The sequence below is a fragment of the Topomyia yanbarensis genome, chromosome 3 (genome assembly GCF_030247195.1).
Source record: "Topomyia yanbarensis strain Yona2022 chromosome 3, ASM3024719v1, whole genome shotgun sequence".
In the NCBI taxonomy this organism is placed as follows: Eukaryota; Metazoa; Arthropoda; class Insecta; order Diptera; family Culicidae; genus Topomyia; species Topomyia yanbarensis.
This window is the reverse complement of record NC_080672.1, coordinates 99,554,993-99,579,482: the sequence shown is the minus strand read 5'-3', so window position 1 is coordinate 99,579,482 and position 24,490 is coordinate 99,554,993. Positions and strand designations below refer to the sequence as shown.

Genomic DNA, 24,490 nt, shown 5'->3' with positions numbered 1-24,490 from the left:
GTTTTAGTGTTATGCTACAATACAGAAACAATAAACTTTAACGTTTTTACAGTAAATTTTAATGTAAAATAGACTTTTACAGTGAAAAAGGGGGGTGGTTATGTATCTTAACATAAAAAAAAATCAATTTTTCTCCATACATTTTTTTCTCGAAAACAGTAAAATTTAATGTGAATGCACTGTATCAGTTTTTTGCTGAACAGTGAAATTTATTGTTACATGAAATTTTATTGTAAATCTACTGTGAGAACTTGGCATCGAACAATGTTGAAACAGTAATAACTATAATATTTATTATTTTATGATTGTTTGTAGGGTAAATGCTATTGTAAAATTCTATCCGGGTGATGCAGATAGTGTGGAAACGCTTTGAGGTTTATTTTTATTTCGCTCGCGTAACTTTGCCTGGGGCGCTAAGATCTGAAGAGCTTATACTAATTTATCGGTCTATCCTATAAAATGTACGAACATTTTGTGAGATATTTTCACGTAAACGCAACGTGATTTTTGTTTGGATTAGATACCACTGTTTTTTGCTCAGTGTACTGACCAGAGGCGAGCAGATGTCAAAATTCAAAACAGTCGATTCCGCCGATTCTTGCAATAGATCCGTTTGGATTGTTTAATTTGGCTGATTATCAATTGCGACGGTTGTTTTCCATTTTTAGTTCTAATATTTACGTTGATCTCTCATAACATGACGCTTGTTATAACGCAGGAGATGCTGGATAAATTGAGTAAGTTTCGTCAGCGTATTTTGCGGTTATTCAGCGACACTAACATGATACCTTTTCAGGTCACGAAATCCAGGAGATTCGCATACGAACACTACACGACATCGAAAATAAAGTAAAACGTAGTTTTTGGGAACGTCTAGATCTTAAATTTAAACCTACATCACTAGTGAAGCATCTCATCCGCTGGTTCGGAAATGTTCCCATTAAGGAAGAAACGGCAGTGCTGGAACTGTTATCCCTACTATTGAAGGTATGTTTCCTAGTAGAAAGTGAATATAAACTTTAATTAATTCTTAATTCAAGAGCAAACATGGATTCAACATCGTCAATCACTTTAGCAGCACCCGTCTGGTGAAAGAATTAGGTAAAATCAAGTACCTGATTGGCTCCAATCCGGCACTAGCCGAGTTGGTGGATAATGTTATTCAACAAGTGCACAATGTTACAGAATCGGATAGTATTAGAATCGATCCAGAAAGTATTACTGAAAGCCTTACCAGTTTGAAAATAGATTATGTAGATCTGACAGACTCTCCCAGGGTGAGCACAGGTTCGAATCAAATGCATGTCGAACGAAGTCCGAACTATTACACAAAATGTTGGGAAGTTCCTTTGCATTCAGATTCCAACACTTTAAAAGAATTGAATGCATCCTTGCACCCAGAAGGTGATGAGAAGGATATTCATCACGCCTACAGTTATTTAGTGCCTTCCATAAATGACTATCCACCCGAGTTCTTTTTACAACCTCCGTACATATTTCATTCACTCATAAAATTGCTGGAGGCTAGAAAGGCAAGCATACAAACCACCATTGAAATGTTCCATCGACTAACGGTGTCAATTCAGAAGAGATTAAAATCACTACAATTGACCAGTATGAACATTTTCCAAAACCCAAAATATCAATCTTGTCAAGGAGAGAACGTTCAAATTTCCGTTCCCGCTTTCGTATATGAGATTTTTTTACTTGGAATTGTTTGTCTAAAAGAAGTTTTCAACGATCCCGATCTTCAGGATTCGAACAAAATTTTTAATTTGTTTCACGAACTTATTGAATTGGGCTCCTACCAGTCGCTAGAGGAGTATCAGTTTCGTGAAATTCGGCACGAACTGGGTTACCTTGCTAAACACTTTCGTCAGCACTGGGAAGCAAACTCCAAGTGTTTTGCCACCAGGACAAAATACCTAGTAACAATCAATATCATGTCCACGTTCCTTCAACATTTCAATCAAACGGAAAACGCCGAGTCTACTATTGCGAATGATACTTGCTTTCCTCACAAACCACACTACGATCCAGCGGAATTTGAAACGATGAACTCCACCAACCACCAGAGACTGCTGGAAGCCAATGACCAAAGTTGGCTTCACGAATTGCAGATAGCGGCTCTGGATTACCCCATGAAGCATATTTATCCTTCAGTCTACGAACCCGTGCTGCACCAGGTACTAAAAATGAACAACCGAAAGCTGCAAATTCTGCTTAGTGCAGATGAAATATTCACTCCGGCTGTGTCCATCCTTCGGCAACCAGCGGCCTTGTCCGACGAACAGTTGATTCTCGTCGGTTTGGAAGCGATCGATACGTTGTATCTGCATCGCTCCGTTGAGCTGGTGAAGCTGATAATTAAAGCTGTTGGCAAGTGAGTGAATAGTGTATGAGTTCTGTGGTGCTTTGATTTATTTATTTTTCTTTGCATGGACTTAGCTGTCACTGCTACTTCGAAGGAAATGCGAAATTGCGGGAAGCAGCCGAGAAACTTGTGCTACGGTTGCTTTCCCATGCGGATCAGCTCGTTAAAAGGTAAGCCTTTGAAAAGAGTACTATTTGTGATGGAATCCATTATTCTATTTTGCAGTACTGCGTACGATCAGTGCAATAGCGTGATTAAAGATTTCATCAGCTCACTGGATGAGGGAGCTATTCTGACACATCGTCGAAGTTTCCCCAAAATGGAGGGCAAACTTCAATCGCTGGGTATTCCGCTGACGGTGGAAATTCTCGTCGAAGTTATCTGCTTTGGATACTGCAGCTCCAACAAAAAGGTAAGTTAATACAGTTCCGTCGCCTCTTAGCAAACTGTGATAGTATTCAAAGTTCTGGTAAGCAAAACAAATCAATATTGAATACTTTCAGATTCAACAGCAAGCTGAAACTATCCTTCTCTTTGTACTGAATTCACGGACATTCCTCTTAGATCGGTGGACCGATTTACTGGACATCATACTTCCTACACTGCCGCTACTTCAAACAGTAGCCATCATTAAAAAACATTCCACACTCTCCCGTGCCATCGTCGCTCTGCTCCATCCAGATTCTGAACTTCCTGTGGTAGATCTGATTCGAGGAAACTTGCGCTTTCTTTTCCAAGACGACAGTGACCTTCGGGAAGAAGCGCTAACACGCGTGCTTTTCTTAATAAGTAGCATCAATAATAATCAGCATTATTCGCCCAACATCGACCACATTCGTGACACCATTTCCAATGCGATATGTTTGGTGAAATCCAAATACGACGTAGCAAAGCATCTATCAAGCGATGTATATGAGCTGAGTGCTATCAAACCTCTACTCGATACACTGGAACAGAATAATTGTGATCCAGCGATCCGACGCAGTGCTCTTATCCAGCTGAACTTGATGGCTGAAGATCCGTGTCTTTGTGAGATCATTCATAAAGCTAACGGGTGGGCATTTGTGTTGCAAGCTCTGGACAATGCCCTACGAGAGGAACATTTTCTTGACTATCCGGACAGCGCAGTGCCCGCGATCGGTATACTCACCAAATTGTGCTTCTCGATTCCCGAATTCAGCCGGTTTTTTGCGGACAATATTAACGTGTTCAATTTGGTAATACGAGCCCTGCTTATGCATCACCATTTACCAGTTTTCAAACCAGACTGCTGTTCACTGCTCTTTTTACTTTTGTTCAGTGGTTACACCTCAGGTTGTGGGAAGGCAGTTTCTCTTCCGGTAATATGCAATAACTACAGCATCCCGTTCGTATGCGAATTTCACTGGAAGTGCAGTCCGTTCAATGAAATGAGCTTTTTAGAGGAGATGTTTGCAGAAAGAAATGATGGTGCCGAAAAAATGGAGATTCCCGGAATTGGTACGGAAACAGACAACAGTATTCTTAAATCGAACAGAAGTTGTGGAATCGAATGTGCGACGTCTTGGAATAAAAACAACGGCGTTGTTGTCAATGAGAGGTACGAGAATACTTAAAGTGTTTTTGCACGCAATGTTATAAAATAATGAAAAATTCTTCATTTCAGTTTAAATTCACCCCACGAAAACTTCGAAAGTTTGCAAAACTACCGCCAAGTTGCATGGCGATATCTTCGACTAGCATTCGCCTGCCAGTGGTTCGATGCCTTCGAAAACATTCTAGTGAACGCGAAAAAGTGTCGGCAGTCTTCCAGAGCTGATAAGGAGCAGGTCATAGATTATAGCATCCTACCTCCGCATCTGATGGCCACAAAACAAAATGGCGAAGGAGAGGTAATAGATCTGGTTGACAACAGTCTTGATTTCAATCATTCTCTGAAATTAACTCACACGGATATAAATATGATTAAAACTTCCCACGTGGATGAAATTTTTCGAAACAGTCTGAAGAATATAGCGGCCGCTTCCTCCCACGCGGAGGTATCTGTTGGACTGTCTGGATTGGAGAGTAATTTGATTCTACCGATGCAGGAGCAAATTATGCATAACTCGATCGTAAAACATTTGAAGAAGTTTATTCTCACGGCTCCAAATACACCGGCCGATGAAAAATTGCTAGTAGACGTAATCGGTCTGCTGGGTGATCTGATTCAAATCGGTTACGAAAACGTACTGGTCTGGATCGTTACTTTACTCTTCGAACAGACGAGTATCTTCATCCAGCTGTTGAAATCTGACACTTGTTCTGGTGATTTATTCATGAAAAACGCCGATTTCATCAAAATTACACTACAGGAGGCACTGTCCTGTGACAATCCGAACGTAACATGTTTGCTGGTCAACGATGAAACCTATCAGATAAAGATAAAACGGGAACACAATTTCAACCTGCTGAATAAGCTTTTCGAGATAATAATCAACCGACTAGATGTCGACCTTCAAAAGTGTGACCTTATGCGTATTCTATCTTTGGTAGGTTTAGCACGAGTTGTCATACACAGCGGCCTGGTCGATTTCGACAATAAATTCCTGAACCACGTAGTCAACAAACTTTGCTCCTACATAAACTTGATTCGATCGATCACTTATTCGGGCTCGACGATCACAAAAAACTGCTTGCTCATCATGTCATTCATGCTGGATCAAATGAAAGAAACACACCTCAAATCGAAGCACTACAAAGTGATAGCATTGCAGTGCAGTCATACCAGCGCACTGATTCGTTCCTGCGCGTGGAATGTCCTAGCTAAAATGGCCAAGTCCCTTTCGGGAGCTCATTCAATCATCAAAGAATGTGGCTATCTTCCAGGTGGGATTCATGCCTGTTGCACTACCACAATACTCGACCCGGAGGAAGCTAGTATCGTCAAAGAGTCCGCAACAGGCCTGCTTGTGAATCTACTCTCCCACCGGACTGAAAAAGGTGGCCCGTTGCATAAATTCATGCTTCCATACGACAAGGGCAGTCATAGCCAGCTGGATGGAGATCCGCTGGAAACAGTACTAGCGATTATGAAAAAGCATCGTTTTTTCGAACTTGCGCTGGAGTCTCTTCAAAATTTTACCACTCGTGACGACAAGACTGTGGATGAATACAACGGTGTGCAAATGATCACCTGTGATGTGGTGAAAAGCTACAGCATGGTTTTCAGTTGTCTGTTGGAGTTGAAACCGGAACTGATGGAGTTTTTGGTGGAAAAGTGCTGCCTACAACGTTTGATGAAGTAAGTTGTTTAATTGTTTCTAATGACACGAATAATATTGACTAAATTCAATAAATTTACAGCTGTGTATCGAACGTTCCTCTTCATCCAAGTCGGTCAGCTCTCAGGATGGTATCTGAGATTTGTAATCTATTTCTAAGATGTTTAAAGATAAACAAAGATGAGATCTGTGAACTCATCGCACCATACCAGGCCGTCATTGGTGGTATTATTTATCTTCTGAACGCTAGTTTATACAGCGAATGCGACGAAGACGTCTTCTGTGAAGTAACTAGCAACATTATGAACCTGCTGAATGTTCTTAGCATGCATAAAATCGGCAATCAGCTTATCAGATGTGTTTTGTCCGAGCTGCGACTAGAGCCACTGGTGCGGTTGATTGTACAAGGGGTTTCACGAAATATACGAAAAGGTAAGAGCAGCTAATTTCCTGACAGAATTTGTAGAAACTGGTACAATATGCGGTTTTTGAGTTCTCTTGGATTTTTTGAGAATATCTGGAGAATTGTCGAAAGCGTAGGTACATGGCAGGGGAAAGGGAGCCAATATGAACCTAAAGTTGAAGGCCAACAGGTCTGTGGTATCGTTCTATACACAACTCTCCAAACTTCTTTCAGACATCCCTCGGTATTTTGCGCTTAAAACATTAAGAAAAGGAAGAACGGAAATAAAAATAGGAGAATTACTATTAACTCGTCATTACAAGTAAACGGTCGTTTTATTTTGTCTCTGCGGTTTCCGCCACCACAATTGGTGACGCCGGCGCGAAAAATTGCGAAATCGAGTGTTCGAATACGTCCGGAAACGTTAAACGAAGAGCAAACACATGCGGCATTCGCCGCCGCTGTTCCATTCGCCGCCGTAAAGCTTCCAGGTTTCTGGAAGGACGGCTCGAACATTTGCTGTGTTCCTGCAACCTGGGAGACAAGCGGCCGACACACCTGCTTGCAAAAATGCAGGAATTAGCAGCTGGATTGAGCATAGCCGAGAACCTCCTCGAAATGCTTTTCTTCCAACGCATATCGCAACATGCCGAGAGGTGTCTGTAAGCAGATTGGAGAGTTGTGTTTAGAACGATACCACAGATCTATAATCAAGCAAATAATTCCAAATTTGTTCCTATTGGAAAAATGAAATATATTATTCATATTCAAATGTCAAACGCACTGGAAAATTTTCACAATCCTTTTTCGGTTTTTTTTTGTTTTGATTATAGAGATTTTAACCTTAAAGTCATTCGCCTCTTTCGGGTTTAGAAAAATCTCTTTAGAAAAATCTCTAACTCTATATGTGGGGTTGGGAATCGAGCCCAGGTGAGCTGCGTACAAGGAAGTCGATTTACCGATTTACCGCTATGTTCGCCCCTAATTCAAAATCATTGAAAATAATCATTGTATGTAATGACCGACTCTTGGTTTGCTATTGAACCTTGTGGAGCAATATGAGCAAACTTGTAGAGGCAAAATTGACAATGTAGCAGCAAAACATATTACTCAAAATTTATTTCACTTATAAATAGTAAGAGTCTTATTTACCATTTATTTTATTCATGTTCTTACGAAATTCATGGTATCCCTCCCCTAGGTTGATGGGTTTGATGGTATTGCAAACATCATCAATCATATTGCGTGCATCAGTGCTAAACAACCTCTGGTAGACGATTACTTTAAGATGATTATTGCATTGCGCCTCAATAGATGTGCATCGAGGAAACCGAGAGGGCTAATGGGCCCGTTTATATTTTGTGTTTTAATGCTCTGAACCACCCCTAGCCATCCACTATTAGCCTGTACGCACTGGCATGGCCGACTTCTGCTGTGGACCGTGTATGCACTGATCAACAGTTTAATGGACGTATTGGTGGACAAGGCTCACGGTGTGGGTCATTGTGTGTCGATTTATCGGTCAACTTAAAGAAATGTAAAAGTAGAAGCGTATTAGTGGTCGTTTTGTAATAATTGTAGTTTTTAGTGCCAGTGTACCCTCGGCATGATACTGTACCTTGATGTGGTCCGGGGGCTTTTCCACCAAAGCAGTATTACAGTGATTATATCACATAAACTTGGGATACGATTATTTTCTTTTTAGTTAAGCTACATTGTGACCAATTTAAGTACTTAACTTGGCGACCTTTATTATCCGCTGCCATGGTCAAATAATATACAATGTGGGTTTAGGGCCAATTCTCTCTGCAGGCACCTCATTCCAAACGTACAAACGTGGTCTACGCGATAACACAAACCTGGTCACAAATACGAACGCCCGCGATCACGCCAATATTCAAACAGCCCGATTGATTAGGTGAACGTTGGAACCTACGAACCTAAGCTCGCGCAATCATGAATCGGTCACGTCCGGAAGTCTCCGCCCTTGATTATAGCAGCCCAAATTCATGCCTTTAGTTGGGCCAATAGAAAAAAACTAGACAAGACGTCCACGTGCGATCGTCGAAGAATACGCAAACATGCGAATGGCCACACGCTTATAAAAATAATGTGTCCACGCAATATTACATACTAGCACACGCGACAAAAACGTCCACATACAAACGCTCGAGTCCTTCACGATCATCCACGCACGACCACACCCACGATCTCGTAAAAAGTGTAACTCCCTGCTGACTAAGTGAATGGTTTAGCACTTGTAAATTAACAATCCCGGTCTCGAGAGTGAACCTCCAAATGCCCGTGTTTGCGCGATCATGAATCGGTTTCGTCCGGAATCACCAGGCCCTAGTAGCATAAGTCCAATGCCTTCAGGTGGACCAATCAAAAATATAATGCTCATATCCACTAAACTACATAAAAATCGAATGTATACACACAAAGTCACATAAACGCGACAAACAAATATAAAAATGCTTGAGCCCTTCGCGACCATCCACGCAACCTATACTCGCGCTCTTCCAGACATTATAACATCCCGGTGATAATATGAACGTCTCAGCACTTGTAATCACTCAAACGCAGTGTCAAGCGTGAACCTACAGTCCCCCGCACTCGCGCATTCATGAATCGTTCGCGTCCGGAAGTCTCTATCGTCGATTCCAGAAGTCTAGGTCCATGCCTTAATTTAATCAATTAGCTCTACAGTTCCAGTAGGACAACTCTCGAAAAAAAATCGGCATATTATTAATACTCAATAACAATACTAAATCTTCTCTTTATTTTTTTTTTTATTTTTTTTCGGTCTCATGCGTTATATTCTTGTGATGACCTTTCGCGATAATACAAACCTGGTCAAAAACGCGAACTTACATTACAATTTCAATCATCCACACACACCTACGCTCGCAATTTCGCCAACATTAAAACACCCCTTTACTTAAGTGAACTTTTCAGCACCTATAACTTTACAACCGCGGTCTCAACCATTAACCCACCACTCGCGCGATCATAGACCGGCTACGTTCGGAATTCTCTACTCTCGATCAGACGACTCATGCCTTCAGTTGGACCGATCGGGAATGATGCTCATATTCACCAGACAACACGTTCCTCTACCATACACTGAAAATTAATTATTAGATTCACGGTCCGCGCGCGATCGTTCGAGAATATACGTGAATGTGCGAATGGCCACATAGATCTAACATCGGATTTATGCACGCAAAGTTGGAGACACGCTGGCATTCAAATCATCGAGCCTTACACAATTAGTAAACGCCCACGCTAACCCAGACAGATATGCACTCCTGGACTCGAACGCTAAAAACCACACCTTCCACGCATACACCACCCAGGACTGAACATTAGATTCATACATACAAAACAATTGTCGCTATTGTCTGCATGTATTCACGGACTGAGACCTGGGGTCTCGCTCTAGCATATTGTATCCCATTACTTTGACATGTATGTACCCGGGGCAACATGTGTGAAACTAATGGGCCTAGCATATGCAAGAGTGATATGATACATTATCAGTGTTAACAGCGACACGCGACCTCTATTACTTATAATCTCTATACTATCCTCCAATCTTAGGGATACTCATATTATCTCACCTCCCCCTCAGAAAACCATTTTAACACCGCATCTCCGCTTTCAGACTACCAAATCACCTGCCTTCGGTTTCTCACTGTGTTAGTTCTCGAGTCCGGCGTAAATACGGTTTCAATTTCGGAGTTCACATCATTCCTTGGTTTACTGGAAACTGTGCAGTTAGATTCGAATGAAGACACCGAGCCGATCCGACCGGCTTCGGGCGAAGCCCTGTGCATCAAATCACTAGAAAGGCATGATAACGGATTCTCATCCGATGACGATCAGGAGAACCACGATCCAAATAGTGGGAAGTACATCCGCCCTGCCAGCAGGAAAAGCAGAATCGGGACATATACAACAGGTGCGGAGCGGATATTCGCCTCACTTATAGAACAGTTTCAGATCGTTTGTGCCAAAGACAAACCAGAGAATGGAGCTTTAATTTCCACGTTGCAGAAACGAACACTGTACTCCGCCATTCAAGTGATGCTTCGGCAGTCGGAGAAAGCGAGACAGGTTGCACGTCGTACCAAATTCCTAGATATACTGATCGATCGGCTGGAATGTATCTATAGCGGGGTTGGACTCAGCTATCAAGATTTCGTTAGGAAAAACGGAGACAGCAAAAAAGCGCCTATCGTGGAAGAATTTTCATCTATAGCCGGTATGCTGTCCTCGTGGTTTCAAAACGACATTCTCGTACATCAATCAAACATCACCCGCATATGCAAAATGTTCCTTCAGTTATGGCCCTGGATTAGCAACAACCGAGACATGGAGAACGAGTTCATGAAAGCACTGGTAGGCTTGACGGAGAAGTCATTGATTGTTTGCCGAAGCTTACCCATAACATACCCCGGACATCCACATTCTATACTAAAGTTAACGATTGCTATTGCCACTGCCGAGACAGGCAAAGTGAAGGGACCAAAATACGAACTCACTTTGCTTAGCCTTTGTCTTAGAATATTGATAAACTGTTCCTCGTGCCAAGAGGGTCGTACAATGATAGCTAAATTCAACGTGTTAGACAACATTAGCAAATTGCATCCCATAGTGACGAAACTGCAAAAACCGTGGATTACGGTCACGAAACTTTGGTTGGAGTTTTGGGAAACCTACACCCGACACAACGACGTTACGACTGTTAAGTAAGTATATTAAGGCTCAAGTTACCTTTTTTGAGCATGTGTTAGAATTGAACGCTTGGTAGTATACGTAGGAAAAATGTGTTCAGCTTTGCCACCGGATTATCCATATAAAACCTTTTCAAAACAATAAAAGAAGAAAATCAGTCGATTTATTGGCTCATCATGATTCAAATAATGGTAAATAGCTGCTGGAAAAATGATCGGCTTAGCTGAATGGTGCTTTTGAAAAAGTGGCTGAGGTTTTTTCATTGCGTAGTTGTGTTTCGTATCCCAGCACGTTGTGGTAGTGTGACAAATAAAACAAAGTCACTTTTTCAAAAGCACCATTCAGCTAAGCCGATCATTTTTCCAGCAGCTATTTACCATTATTTGAATCATGATGAGCTAATAAATGGACAGATTTTCTTCTTTTACAGTTTTATATGGATAATCCGATGGCAAAGTTCTTTAAACCTTAAGCACTGCATTGAAATTTTCTCGCTCATTCTCTTGCTTTTTTCCAGAAACCTCACCGTGCTAGGAGCACTCATTAGAAAATCAACACCTGAACTTCGCCGCCTATCGCTGGAAATCATGCGCAATATGTCGTTTGTGGCAGTCAACCGACCAGTTCTACTTGCTTCCAGCGACTACATGTACGCACTGAAAACCGTTCTGGATGGGACGGAAACGACTGAACAGTTGATTGTGATTTGCTCCATTTGGAAGGTGATTGCCAACAATCACAAAGGTAAGAGCGCAATCAAAAGTAGCCCCATTCCAAGGAGACTGAATGCGTTGCTCAAGCAACGGTCTTTGCTACAACGATGCGAGGATGATGATCTTTATAACATTTTAAGTGTTGTGGTTAAGTTATTGCAAGCATAGCTAGGTTATTAGGTTCGTTCGGCTTTTATTTACGTTTTTCTTATGAAACAATACAATTGAACATTTTGTTAGATGAACAGCGAATCTTATAGTCTAATTTGGTGTACGAAAGAAACATTCTTTACTAGTTAGAACTTATCCTCGGATAATGTTGTACATTACGAACATAAATGTCATGAAAACGTTGATGGTCATCATCGCAGCGCCGTCCCCAGGATCTACGGTCGTAGTTGATGCACTACTTTTACAATCTTCAATGTTTTCAAACAATCGAATATAGTTTTGAACAGCATGGCTTAATTCGGTGTGCTGCGTCGAAACCAATCCTAATGCGGAATCCTCGAATAGTAAATTCTTAATCCCTCCGTAGATATTGTACATTTTGAAATCCGGATCACTTCGAAGGTACACATCAAGCGAACTGAGTGCATTAACAATACCAGCTATCTTTGAGGAATGACGTCGAACGACAATCTCGCCATCGACGATGGTCGTCAGCACACACTCGTCGTCTACCTGAAATCCCGTGTAGGCAGCCAACGTTCCATTACGGCAGAGTATTCTGTAGTGGTCCGGATTTAGTCCCAAAGCAAGAGCGTGTTGCACTAAGTTTTGCATTTCGACAATGGCCACCTCACCTTCCTGCCGCAGGCAATTCAATGCTCCTCTGGTTCCGTAAAAAGGGTTATTGCCACCGGCAACGCAATTCACATTCCTACTGACAGTCACGTCTATGTCACTCTTGCTTTGTACTTCTGATGGTTGTTCTTCCAACTCAGCGAGTATGGTGGTAGTGTCTTCTTCGTCGTCGTTGCCTCGTGGTACTGGAATTGTTTCATTCGGTTTAACAGAGGAATAACACAGGCTACATAGCGAAGTAGGGTTCACTCCCTGTGGGTCATGTAGACTATCACGGGATCCAGGGGCACAAGAATCACTGAAGAAATCACCCAAAAGTCGACCGTAGTTACAATCATGCCGGTCAAAAATGCCACGTGTTTTGCCCACGTTGATAAATGCGATGGAAGCTGAAACAAGGTAAATACGTTTAGTATCAAATTCATTTTTTTAACTCTCGCGTTAATCTTCGGATCTCGACTCACCGATGCCACCAAACTCAGGAATGCATGCCTTGGCAGAACGGAGGTTCTCGAAGCGAGCAAAGCGGCTATCGTTACGAACAACTACTACAACCGATGAGTACTTTTCCTTCTCTGTCTCCTGGAACATTGCTGCCGTCAAATTGAATGGACTGAAATTGTTTGGAATAAAAAGTGTTACATATCACAGTGCTGTTAAAAAAACTAATACGACACTCACTGTCTCGCCAAAAATCCAAAGTTTGAATCAATCCCGCTGAAATCCGCTCGTTGACTAGCTATCTCATTCAGGCAAGTCATCCGGCTCGTTGCTGGATCAGTGCACTCGAGCATCGGATAAATTCCCGTCGTCAACGCAGCCGTCCTCAGCACATCACATTTTTCCTTCTCTTCGAGAGAAGTGGTACACCAGCGTGCGGTAGTCTGACAAAGATCGGATGCGATCGGGATCTGTCTGTAGGGTCGCAGGTAATCAACCGGAGCTTGGATTGACCCAACTGAAACGGCCGAGCGACTGTCGTGGCCAACAATCTCCAGAACTGATTCTTTCCATGCCGATCCAATGGCATCGCGCATCCAATTGTCGATTCGAGTGGAAATTGATACTGCACTATTAGCGGTTGACATTATCACCGGCCAAGGTTGGGTAAGCCAGGAGCAGGGACTTGTATTCCCATTTACCGGTTCCAGCGTACCATTGGGGCATAAATAGGCGTAGTTGGCAATGATGTCATTATTGAACACAAAATATTCGACAGCATCCTGCTGGGATACGTAGGCGACTTCGCCTCCGGAGCGCAAGCACTGCAACGCGGCCCGATGATGAGAAGTGGTCGATGTGTCATAGCTACACTGGTTCGCATTCTGGCACAGCTCGCAGAGCTTTGGGTACTTACTTTCTGCAACGAGTAAAGAAATGTACATTAATATTTTTTGGATAATTTGCCTCAAGTATAGTATTAACTCAAATGCGCGAGAAAACAAACGTTTTGATAAAAGCATTGGAAATTAAATGGATAAAAACAAACGGAAGCGCCATTTTCCTTCCGTAATTTTTCTATTTGTGCAACTGAAATGAAGGAACAAAAAACCAGAACGTATACCAATTATACGGTTGTACGTCATTTACCGGAATACCATTCCCGGGAATACCACTTCCAGGAAAACTATTTCCCGGAATGTACCATATCGCGGCACATCGTTTCCCGGAATGTACCATTTCACTGAAAACCATTTCCCGGAACGTATCATTTCCCGGAAAACTCTAATGAACTCTAGTGATAAGTTTTCGTTATTGTGCACTCGTTTCATGTTGAACCGACGAATAGATTGCAAAATATGGTTCAAGATCAATTAACTGATTGGACTGCAAAATATGGTTCAAGATCAATGACATTATTGAGAAAATACTAAGCTTTTCATAAAGTAAATGCTTTAAATCCCGTGCTGAAAAATGTGAATCAAATGCACGATGTTTTTTTACATATTTCTTATTTTTCTCTAAACTTTTGTAGAGGGCACATCAGAACACTCGAATTTCCCCATTGCTCGGGCGAGCTCATTTTCTGGTCGAACGTCGGAGCGGAGACGATAGCAGTAACCGACAGATATATTCAAATTATGCAGTGCACTGTGTACTGCTTTGCACACCACAACAGGAGAGTTACGGCACTCAGTGTCAGTGCTAGTTGAGAGCATGCCGTTTCGATGAATCTTGTACCGCGTTGCTGTTTGCGACACTTAAGTTCTCAAATTTAGAAAGCCGATTGTTTTGAGCTTCGTGGAACACTTTGAGACTCGGTGTATTAATTTACACCGGCATTGTCTTGCTCATTTCGGTGCGTGTCGGAAAGATTTGATTTATTTAGGTTCTCGTTCCGCATAAAAGATTAAAATCTCGGCTAGTTGATTTGCGCATAACGAAAATGTTGAGCCCTAGTTAGCTCGACCCATACCGTAACCCTACCCATTAGGACCGAACACAAATGACATAGCTTTTTTTCGGCGAATTTCGCCCCCCTCGTAGCATTTTGTCACAATATTCCCCCTAGACACACATCGTCACAAATTTGCTATACCCCCTAAAGTCCTTACGTCATTTATGCATGGCACCGTACTGGCTGTTGTTCAAAACGGCATGCATTAAGTTCAACGCATTGATCGAAATGGTAAAGCGGAACATATGCAATTTGCGAATGCGATTTAAAGGCAATTTCAATACTTAGACAAATTTTCTGGCGGCTGAAATGGACTTGGTTGTTTTTCGCGTTTTTCAATCATGGCAGTTCATGTTTGGCTTAAGCTTAAAATTGGTTTTTGAACAATTGGTGTGTTCTCCCTTGTACTTTGTTTGTTAGTGCACTTCATTTAGCCAACTAATGTAGAAAATTGTGGAATCGTGTGTAAGTATAGTGGAACAAGATCTCTGACCTAGAGTCTTAATGAACGTCAGATTGTGGTAAGTTTTGGAGTGCAATACCAATTTCACCATTGATTCTTCCTATAATTTGGTGGTACCTAGTATACTGGTAAGTATATGTAAGTAGATAATGAATCCGAAAATAAGTATTATTTTTATTTTCATATTGAGCAATTAAGGGCGATTAAATGGCGCATTTCGTGGGCGATTTGGGGGCGACTTAACCCTTTCATGCCCAACTTTTTTCTAGTGCATGTAGGGTTTCAAAACTATTTTTCCTTGAAAACGGTGGGGTCAAGAAACTCGAAAAACCTTTTTTAATAAAGGTAGGTGCTTCCCTAGCAGTGCTAGAAGCTCTTCAATTTTTACCTTCAAATGCTAAGTACAATTCTCCTAGGGTATTTTAAATAGTCCAACTGCGTGGAAAACGTAGCCAAAAATAGTCTAAATTGACAAGTTTTATCAGTTTTCACTAATATTGCAACATAACGAAGTTATATGATAAATTCATTTTCCGTCGTAAACGTAAACGGTCCCTGGCAGCACTGCTCCATCGCAGTTGAATCAGACTAATTACAATAACTTCAGTTCCAGAGCTGACCCTTATAACTGTTAATACTCAAATGAAAGCCAATAGTCACATTTATTAGCCTTACTTGTTTTTGTGAGCAAATCTTGCCTCAATCAAAAGATATAGCTGTTTAAAAACGTTGTTGTCCACAAACAACATGGGCATGAATGAGTTAAGGGCGGGTTGGGCGGCAAAAAATGACGGCGGCAAATCGCCCAAATGTTACATTTGAAATAGCCCCCTAATTTCCAGCAATTTGCTGGCAAATAGAAGGGCAATTAGCGCATCCGAGTTGGCAAATAGCCCCCGTTAGCCAGCAACTTGCCCTTTTTGACTGGGTTTAGTTCTCCTAATTCACGAAAGAACTTGGTGTTATCAAACTGAAACACCTGCTCCTCGAGTTTGTTGGAATGTTATACCACAGATAACAGACGTTTGGGCTAGAACAAAATTTCTTCAAAAACCTGTGTAAACTTTCAAATTGATAAACGTTGGAAATCCGTGTTTCACTATTGCCATCTGCGCAACTGTTTGCTACACGTGTTTGACAGCTGCACTCTAACTGCATTCTATCGATCACTGCGCCATCTACAAACGTTTGCCAAACGTGTTTCAGACGTCTGATTTATTCGGAATTTCAGTAGCGGGTATTTACACACGATTCAAATCGAGCCTAAACGTCTGTTATCTGTGGTTATACAACGTATGTTGTATTCACATGTCTATGTGGAATTCTTTAAACCTTTATTTTTGAAGTCTTTCTTTGGGGGGGGGGGGGGGGTCCATGTTTACCACGGCATATTCGCTGAGAATACTGCAAATGCCATTGTGATCACTGCCTTAGGAGGGCGGAGCCATTTCCATGAACATACGAAATCATTTATCAAAAGTTGAACTAAAAGAATGACAAAGTTTATGCCAAAGGAGCTCAAAACTGAGACTTTGCCAAGGGCGCCAGAAGGTCACGCTACGGCTCTGCCTGGGACCCCAATTTACGCCTTTTTTTCGCTCCGCTCCCAAAACAAAATTTGTATCCACCCGGCCAGTGGCGTAGTAAGAAAATTTTTCGGGGGGGGATATGAAATTTTTTTTGTGTATATATGAAAAAATGTTCAAAAACATTCTGAGCAGGAAAAAATGTTCAAAAATCAACAACTCAGGGAACAGGTTTGGGTAGTCAAGGTAGGAAAGCTAGCTGTTGGTATAGAATACATGCTCTTCCCCTACGAGGACAATCTGGGCGGCAAACTTCAGACTGTCTAATTTACTGAGCCCTTCAGTTCCCTTGTGCCATTTAGTACCACTTCCTCGTTGAGCTTCCGACTGGTTCGCGAACTACTCGGTCTAGTCCCCGACGATAGGTCTAGCCTACTCCGACGAAAAGTTCCCCGGCGAGAGAAGTTAGAGCCAACCAGCCAGGTGCTACGGTCAGTTCGGCGATTCCGGTAGAGTGGGGCATCCGGTTTGCTGGTGGTGTATCGTCGCGGTCTACGCGGTCTCGTTCCCGGCGGTGAATCTGACTGTAAGCTAAAGGAGATAATATTTACGAGCACCATTCGTCAAACCGTCCACGTCAAAGGAGCAATATGGAGCAATTGTTGGTATTCGTCAGATAATTGTTGTTGTCTGACTATTTAGTAGTCGTATCCGTGTCCGCCGGTTGCAGGAAGATTTCCTGGACCTCTTTCGCTTCCAGTTGATTCAGAATCTGGAGCAGTACAGAATCAGTTGAGCCGTCGCGAACTGCTCGTTGATTTTGTATGAATAATTTTGAGTTTTTCTCTGCCTGAGCGACATCGGTGTTGTCAAACATCGATCCTAAAAGATCGAATGCGACCAACGAATTCGTTTGTAATATACATAAACGTTTATCAAAATAAACGAAACTTTCGTTCATCAAGCGGCCATTTCTTCGAATCACAATAAAATCGATTTGGCCAGATCGATTTTTTTAAATTAAAAAAAACATCGATCTTAAAAGATCGACTGAAAACAATAAGAGGCCAATAAATACGAAAACTTTTCTAAGATAAACGAAAAGATTTCGTGCGACCAACGAAATCGTTCGAAATATACACAAACGTTTATTAAAATAAACAAAACATTTCATTTCATTCACGAAAAATAATGTCGTTATCAACGATATCATTCGTGAAGTTTACATTAAATGTGTAAAATTTACGAAAGCTTTCGTTCACCATACGGCCATTCTTGTTCATGAAATGATCGAAACTTACTATTTACAATGCACGAAAATACTTAGTTGCAGAAAACGACGAATGAATTCGTGCATTGCATGATTTATTATATTCACGAATTTATGTTATCAGTGCATCTTACATCCCATTCCAAAGTGTTTGACAGAGAATGGAGCTCTGAGTAACGCCCGCTGCGACTCGCATTGCCTTCTGCCCTTTTGTTCGTCTGGTACAGCAGTGCTCTACTCTGGAAGTAGCTCTTCAGGATCTGGCTCATTCTTTTATGCCACGCTGCGGCATTGGTCTATTCGAGGCTGGATGGCCCGGTGACTTCCCTGACTTTGGCAGCAACATCAGTTTCTGCACCTTCCTCATTTCGGGGATTACTATCGTCTAAAGACTTCAGCAGTAGCATCCTGAACATGTCCGGATATGCCAGGATCGCAGCTTTCAGCGCCGCTGTTGGTATTCCATCCGGACCGGGGGTTTTCTTTGATTTTAGTCACATCGACGCGTCTTTGAGCTCGTCGTTGGTCACTTGCCACTCGACTGTGTTACCTCCTTCTTCTTCGCCGTACGGTGTCAGTGACCAGGTAGTTGAATCGTGATTCGGGAAGAGACCCTCAACGATTATCTTTAGCTTACCCGGGCATATTTCAGCTGGTGTCGACGGACCCTCGTCTTCGTCATAACGACTCAGTACGCGTCCCCCAGGGACTGGCGTTTATTTCTCAGCACAGCTACTTATGGCAATTGGCTTGCTAAGCTTGATCTCCTGTTTTAAAGAGTCCCTACCTTCTAGATACGTCGCTTGCGCTCCTCTCTCACTCTCCGATCTTGCGCTCTGAGCCCGCCTTCTGGATTTAAGACAAGCAGCGTATAGCATACTGAGTTACTCATTTAACCAGTAAGCTGCACGCCGTCTACTACATGGCCTTAGTTTTCGTGACATTGTAACGTCACAAGCCGTCACAATTCTTCTTGTAAGCCGTCAGCCGTATCAATGTACTTGATTCCGTTGTTCGCCGAAGTAACTCAACAAAGAGGTTTTCGTTAAAGGCTTTCGTCTTCCACTTTAGCTTGCCGCCCGTCCTTCTTCGTGCTGCAGCAGGGTTCCATTGGCCGATGCGGTAGCAAATCGCCTGATGGCCTCTATGGGGATACTTCTCTTACACTCGCCAGTCCATGTTCGCCGTCAGTCAAGGACTACAGAATGTGGCGAAATTTCTTTCGGTACCGATATCCGTTTCGTGAACCATTAAGCTCCTAGCTCCTCGCTTCGCCGCAATATACTCGTTATAGTCCTCGGCGGTTGAGCTAGCCTCCACAACGTGCCGACAGGTAGGTGTCGAGTCTGCAGCTAATTTTCACTACAAGGGAATTTTTTTACAAGATAACTTTTGCAAATGAAACTTTGAGAATTTCATTTAAAATATTAGGCATATTTTTGCTTAACATATTCAATTTTTTCAAATCTCTCCAAAATATTTCGGGGGGGGTTTCGTCCCCAAAACCCCCCCCGCTACTACGCCACTGCACCCGGCAATCTTGACCTTAAAGGTTAATTTACTTAATGTTTTTATTAAATACTAAATACTTACTCAATTCCGCATCCTCCTGCGGTACGTTGGACCACTTCCCGGGCCGACAGGCTGAATGGAAGAAGTTAGCCAAAGCTGCCGTTTCGATTTCGGCCGGACTCTTCAAATCGCCACACACCGCAGGAACTACCAGTCGTTCGAAATGTTTCAGGAAACGTTCGCTCCATCGCTGCTGCCGGCCGTAGTGCAATCCGGGATGGCAAAATTTCTTCCCACGCAATCCTTCCAGACCTCCCTGGTGCCCCGATGAAACGACAACTACCGATCGGTAGTCGACAGGTTCTCGAAGGCGATCGTTGTGTCTCAGTTCCTTCACTACCGTCAAACCATCCCATGCCAGCGTTGCCAACTGGAGCATACTTTCGGCACTAAAGATACCGATTTCGGCCGTCCCATTGCGAATCCGCTGAGCGCATTCAATACTATTTTTTTAGGAAATGGGTTGGGTTTATTAGTCTCATTAGTCACAATGTGTTTTAACTCTACGAGCAATGTGTATAGTACCTGTCTTGTACGGTGACGCATATGACTTCCGAATTACCGCGCTGCAGCTGTAGGCACTGCTCGTTGAATTTTGTACTCGCGCATATCCTATCTGCAAGAAAAGCAAACACATTTTCAAACACTTGAAACCAAACAGGCGTGTGGGCAAACAATTACGGCAAGCTGCTATCTTATCACCTTTCACGCAACCGGTACATGCTTGTAATTGCAGCCGGTGATGAATCGACTTAGGTTCATACTTTGATGAGAATCAGGTATGACGAAGGAAATTTCATCGAACAGTTGCATGATATCAAGGATTTAATTCTGCACTTGCTGGTTTTGTGGCTGCCACTAGAGAGAGCATATCAATTGATTACATATGCGGTGGTTGTGATAACGTTTACGGTCTGCGTACGCCTATTTGAACTACGATACGCAATTTTAACGGTCACACACTCGAACTCAAAGATATGACGTGCTATAGAAACTATCTGAATTTTATTATGCCAATTGTGAAACCCTTTTTTCATACCTTATAATTCAATTTCACACTTTATTTAATATCTAGACATTTGAGGTAATAATTATCATTTGTGTAAATGACGAAAAACATAGTAACTTATTGCATCGTCACTATTCAATATTATTTATGTTTTATATTCAAGTAACAAAACTTTAATCTCTAGTCAATCACGTGGTACGAAACAGATCAGAACAGATTTCAGGGCGTAGTCTAGTTTTCTTCAAGGTATTTTTCCGATCACTTACCTACTGATTGACCACTTGTAATACTCAAAATGCCGAGAGCCAGTAATAGAACTACACTTGCTAGTGCTCGCGACATTTTAATAAACACTCTTTCCCGCTTACAACCAATGCAAAAATTAAAATTAATTTGTATGTTTTCTTCCACCTAGCACAAAATCATTATAAAGAAATGCCAATTATATTCGAACCTCTTCGAAACGGGTTTAAAGCTGAACTGATAATTTCAGTAAAACTGCAGAATTTTGTAAGTGCCTTATAGACCGTTGGTTATGTTGTTATCTGATAAGAACACCGGTGTGGCAGCGAGATTAGATAAATTGGCGGTTATTCATGGCGATTTCGCGTGGAACCGGGTTGAGTTCACCTATACGCAAATACCGGGCTTATTTGTACAAGTTATACTTTTTTTCTGACCGTACTATTTTAATACAAATAACAATCCAAATAGATTGGTACCATTTCTATCCAATCCAATAAGCCGAGTCAAAGACATTTGTGTTCATTTATATGTGTATTTGTAAGGGAAGGAACATCAACCGAATATGACGCCCATGAGTGGGGCCCAACTAATAGGTTCGGGAACCTGGTGGAAAAACAGAATTCGATGAAAATTACTGCAAAAGCCCAATAAAAAGTGAATAAGCCTGAACCATGTACTAATAGGTCAAGTGAGGCAATACGTATAGATAAGAATTTATGACAATTTTCGAAGGGAAATGAAGTGAAATCAGTTTATCGAGTGACGCTGCCATGGGTAAAATGACGTACATTAATCTTTATTTGAATAAAAATAGGGGAATGGTTCATATAGGTATTCATCTTATTCATCAGTGTGCGCAGCCGGGCGCAAGAAACTCCTAATGTTTTGGAACTTGCGATATGAACAAACGTAAATTGCAAATTGTGGCCCGTTGTCAAGTGCTTCATTGATAGCAGACTAATTATATCATGCGCAATTCATCCATTGAAATAGTTTGGTTCAGCGGTTCTCAACATTATCGGCTCCGCGGACCCCTTCAAAATCACCCTAGGTGATCGCGGAGCCCTTCGAAATCACCATGGGTTGATGCGAACCGCCATGGTTTAACATCGAACATGAAGTATGCTATCTATATGATATCTTCTAAATAATTTTTGTTACGAAAAAAAACTTAAAATTTTATTATCTTTCCGGAGAAAATATTCCTTTTCGCGAACCCCCAGCCACGACTTCAAGGCCCTTAGAATACTTTAGTTAGTCAGTCAAACTATAGAGAGACTACTAACTATGTACGAACGGAGCACTTATCGCAAGTTCTGCTAAACAAGTACCAATTTGCATATCAAAAAGGCAAATCTGCGGGAACAGCCCTACATACCTTAGTGACACTTATTGAGAAAACCCTCGATTTCAAGGAAATAGCAATTTACGCTTTTCTTTACATCGAGAATGCTTTTGATAATACGTCCTACATATCAATTCCCAAGTCTCTGGTAAAAAGAGGAGTGGAAAAATCGATAGGGGACTGGATTCTTGCAATTCTCAAGAGTCGAGAGATCACAGCAACGTTGGGAGACACGAAAGCAACTATAACAGCCGCATCTTCAAGGATTTCCCGTGGCCAGCTACATCGATGCCAAACCCGGCATGATCATCGGTCTTGAACATGTACGGTTGTTAACACAAGCAACACTTGCAACATGTAATGGCCGCCGTTCGTTGCATAGCCATTCACTTTTGCTGGTGCGCTTTTTAGGTTGCTGAATTTTGAATAATGGTTGACGTACGCTTCTTATCAACTAATTATGTTGCAGAAACTGCTAGTCAACAAACGGTGTTGCTCGGGTAACCCTCCGGCACACGCGCCAAATTTTGCAACACAAACACTCGCGCGTTGTACTTTGTACAACACAGAAAGTCTTTAGAATACCTAGTGATTCGTATCATTTGGAGCACTACTTTCTTCTGCAAACTTGGGCAGTAGATAATGGGCTTTCAGATATGCGGATGAATATGATGGAATTATTCCACCAGGCGGCGCTAGTGAGCTGTAATTTTTTTCGATCTACTGTATCTAAAGTGTCTTATTTTTCAACTGTATTCAATGTCTTCGGCAACGTTGTTCTGGTGATCAAAACCTACGAAGTGGTATGCAAAATAGTTTGATATTCTGCCACTAAGTGGCGCTAGTGACCATGCCATTTTTCGCCTACTGTATCTCGAATTCCTAATTTGTTAGCAGGACGATGTCTTCGATATAGTTTCACAAGCGATAAAAACCTGCGAAAAAAGAAGGGACCATCCATAAATGACGTAGCATTATATGGGGGAGGGGGTAATTTTGTATTTTGTGATGATGTGCGATGACAGGGGGGTAGAGAGTCATGTCATGCTACGTAGCTTTTTTAAAGAGGAATGTCACGACAATCTTACCCGTTTCATCTAACTAACATCGTTTTTGATATTTTTAATTTTTTTATGAGGACAAGGAGGGGGTGAGGGTTACCGTCAAGCTACGTAATTACCAGGGGGTATGTAGAAGTTTGTGACGAAATGCTACAATGGCGGAGGGGGGGTGTTAAAAATCACTCAAAAAATGCTACGTTATTTATGGATCGTCCCTAACTGAATAGTTTAGGATTCTGCCACTAGGTAGCGCTAGTGAACATACATGATCTCTGAATCTGAAGATTGCGACTTTTTAGAAGTACAGTGTCTTTTCCATAGATGTTGATTTAAGAATTTTGAAATGCTGGCACCTTGCGAAACCCGTGACAGGACGTGCGATGCGGGAAAAGTAAATGTAACCGCGAACCCAGATGCTTCTTGACAATTTTCATTAACTACGTAGTTCTACGTTGCGTTGCGTTGTGACGATGATTTTGGTGGATTGAACACTGACTTAATCATGTTTGGCTGCTGATTATCTAATAAGAGTTGCTTAGGAAGTGATAAGTAGAAGTTCATACCAATCCGACCCATATGAAAACCTCAACAGCATGATAGCCATCATTGCCGGCCACCCCATCTCCTTCGTTCACGGGAAAGGATAAAGGATAAGGTAGACGGGAAGTGTTGATGCTCTACCTACTTAACGGAAGGTAGACGATTCATCAGGCTCTTCCATAGGTGTCGCGGAGTTGGTAGTTTGGAAGGGTATCAGGTCTGGGATTCGCTCCAAGCAAGCGATGCGACCTGTAAAGCATAGTTTATTGGGTAGTTGTTTAGTTAGCCTTCGAGTACATGATCACTCGAAAAAGAAAAGATCTTGTTTAGTTTTTGGTTCTTTTTAAACTTTGGGTAGCCGGCTACCGAGAGTATCCTATGTTTTCAAATCAAAAGGAATTTGAACTCCACGCGGCCGACCGTGGGAGCAGGGATGGGAATTATCATTAATTCGCATGATTCTTGGCGAATCCGTTCATTGCTTTGACAGCAGCCAGTCGTTCAATCACGATCCGACTAAAACTCTCCAAAAGAACACAACTGAACGTAGGTAGAAGTGAACTTCCGAAGATGTGAGACAGGTAAAAGAATGACACGTACTATGTTGAATGAAGAAGATCGTGTTCTTCATACGCGGATTGAATCGGAAGATTGTACTGTAAACATTCACAAGTGAATTAACTTTTAGTTCACAAATGAATGTGACATTGTATTCTCTGGTTGGGTTAGGTCAACTTTATAGTGCAAATGTACACTATAATCAATGTTGAGAAGTAGATTG

At 41.9% G+C, this 24,490-nt stretch overlaps 2 protein-coding genes across 2 annotated transcripts; one reads left to right on the top strand and one right to left on the bottom strand.

The window, feature by feature from the left end:
- The first annotated feature begins 565 nt into the window (after nt 1-565).
- Nucleotides 566-11,724, top strand: LOC131688692 (protein rotatin homolog). Its single transcript, XM_058973140.1, has 10 exons — nt 566-737; nt 797-987; nt 1,041-2,383; nt 2,449-2,544; nt 2,600-2,786; nt 2,878-3,953; nt 4,020-5,636; nt 5,699-6,048; nt 9,687-10,773; nt 11,277-11,724. The coding sequence occupies exons 1-10, from the start codon at nt 698-700 to the stop codon at nt 11,638-11,640; spliced, it is 6,351 nt and encodes a 2,116-aa protein (XP_058829123.1). The 5' UTR covers nt 566-697; the 3' UTR covers nt 11,641-11,724.
- LOC131688693 (transferrin-like) lies at nt 11,646-20,992 on the bottom strand. Its single transcript, XM_058973141.1, has 6 exons — nt 20,784-20,992; nt 20,034-20,124; nt 19,530-19,951; nt 12,961-13,639; nt 12,744-12,892; nt 11,646-12,668 (listed from the first exon to the last, which is right to left on the bottom strand). The coding sequence occupies exons 1-6, from the start codon at nt 20,857-20,859 to the stop codon at nt 11,776-11,778; spliced, it is 2,310 nt and encodes a 769-aa protein (XP_058829124.1). The 5' UTR covers nt 20,860-20,992; the 3' UTR covers nt 11,646-11,775.
- Nucleotides 20,993-24,490: the final 3,498 nt, after the last annotated feature.

What these genes read in the sequence shown, in the direction of transcription:
- LOC131688693 (XM_058973141.1), bottom strand. Translation starts at nt 20,859, where the DNA reads ATGTCGCGAGCACTAGCAAGTGTAGTTCTATTACTGGCTCTCGGCATT. An exon ending in GCAGGAGGATGCGGAATTGA is followed by an intron (nt 13,640 to 19,529) that starts GTAAGTATTTAG and finishes TACTCGTTGCAG; the next exon opens with AAAGTAAGTACCCAAAGCTC. An exon ending in TTTGGATTTTTGGCGAGACA is followed by an intron (nt 12,893 to 12,960) that starts GTGAGTGTCGTA and finishes AAACAATTTCAG; the next exon opens with TCCATTCAATTTGACGGCAG.
- LOC131688692 (XM_058973140.1), top strand. Translation starts at nt 698, where the DNA reads ATGACGCTTGTTATAACGCAGGAGATGCTGGATAAATTGA. An exon ending in GGAGATGCTGGATAAATTGA is followed by an intron (nt 738 to 796) that starts GTAAGTTTCGTC and finishes ATACCTTTTCAG; the next exon opens with GTCACGAAATCCAGGAGATT. An exon ending in GGCGTTGTTGTCAATGAGAG is followed by an intron (nt 3,954 to 4,019) that starts GTACGAGAATAC and finishes TCTTCATTTCAG; the next exon opens with TTTAAATTCACCCCACGAAA.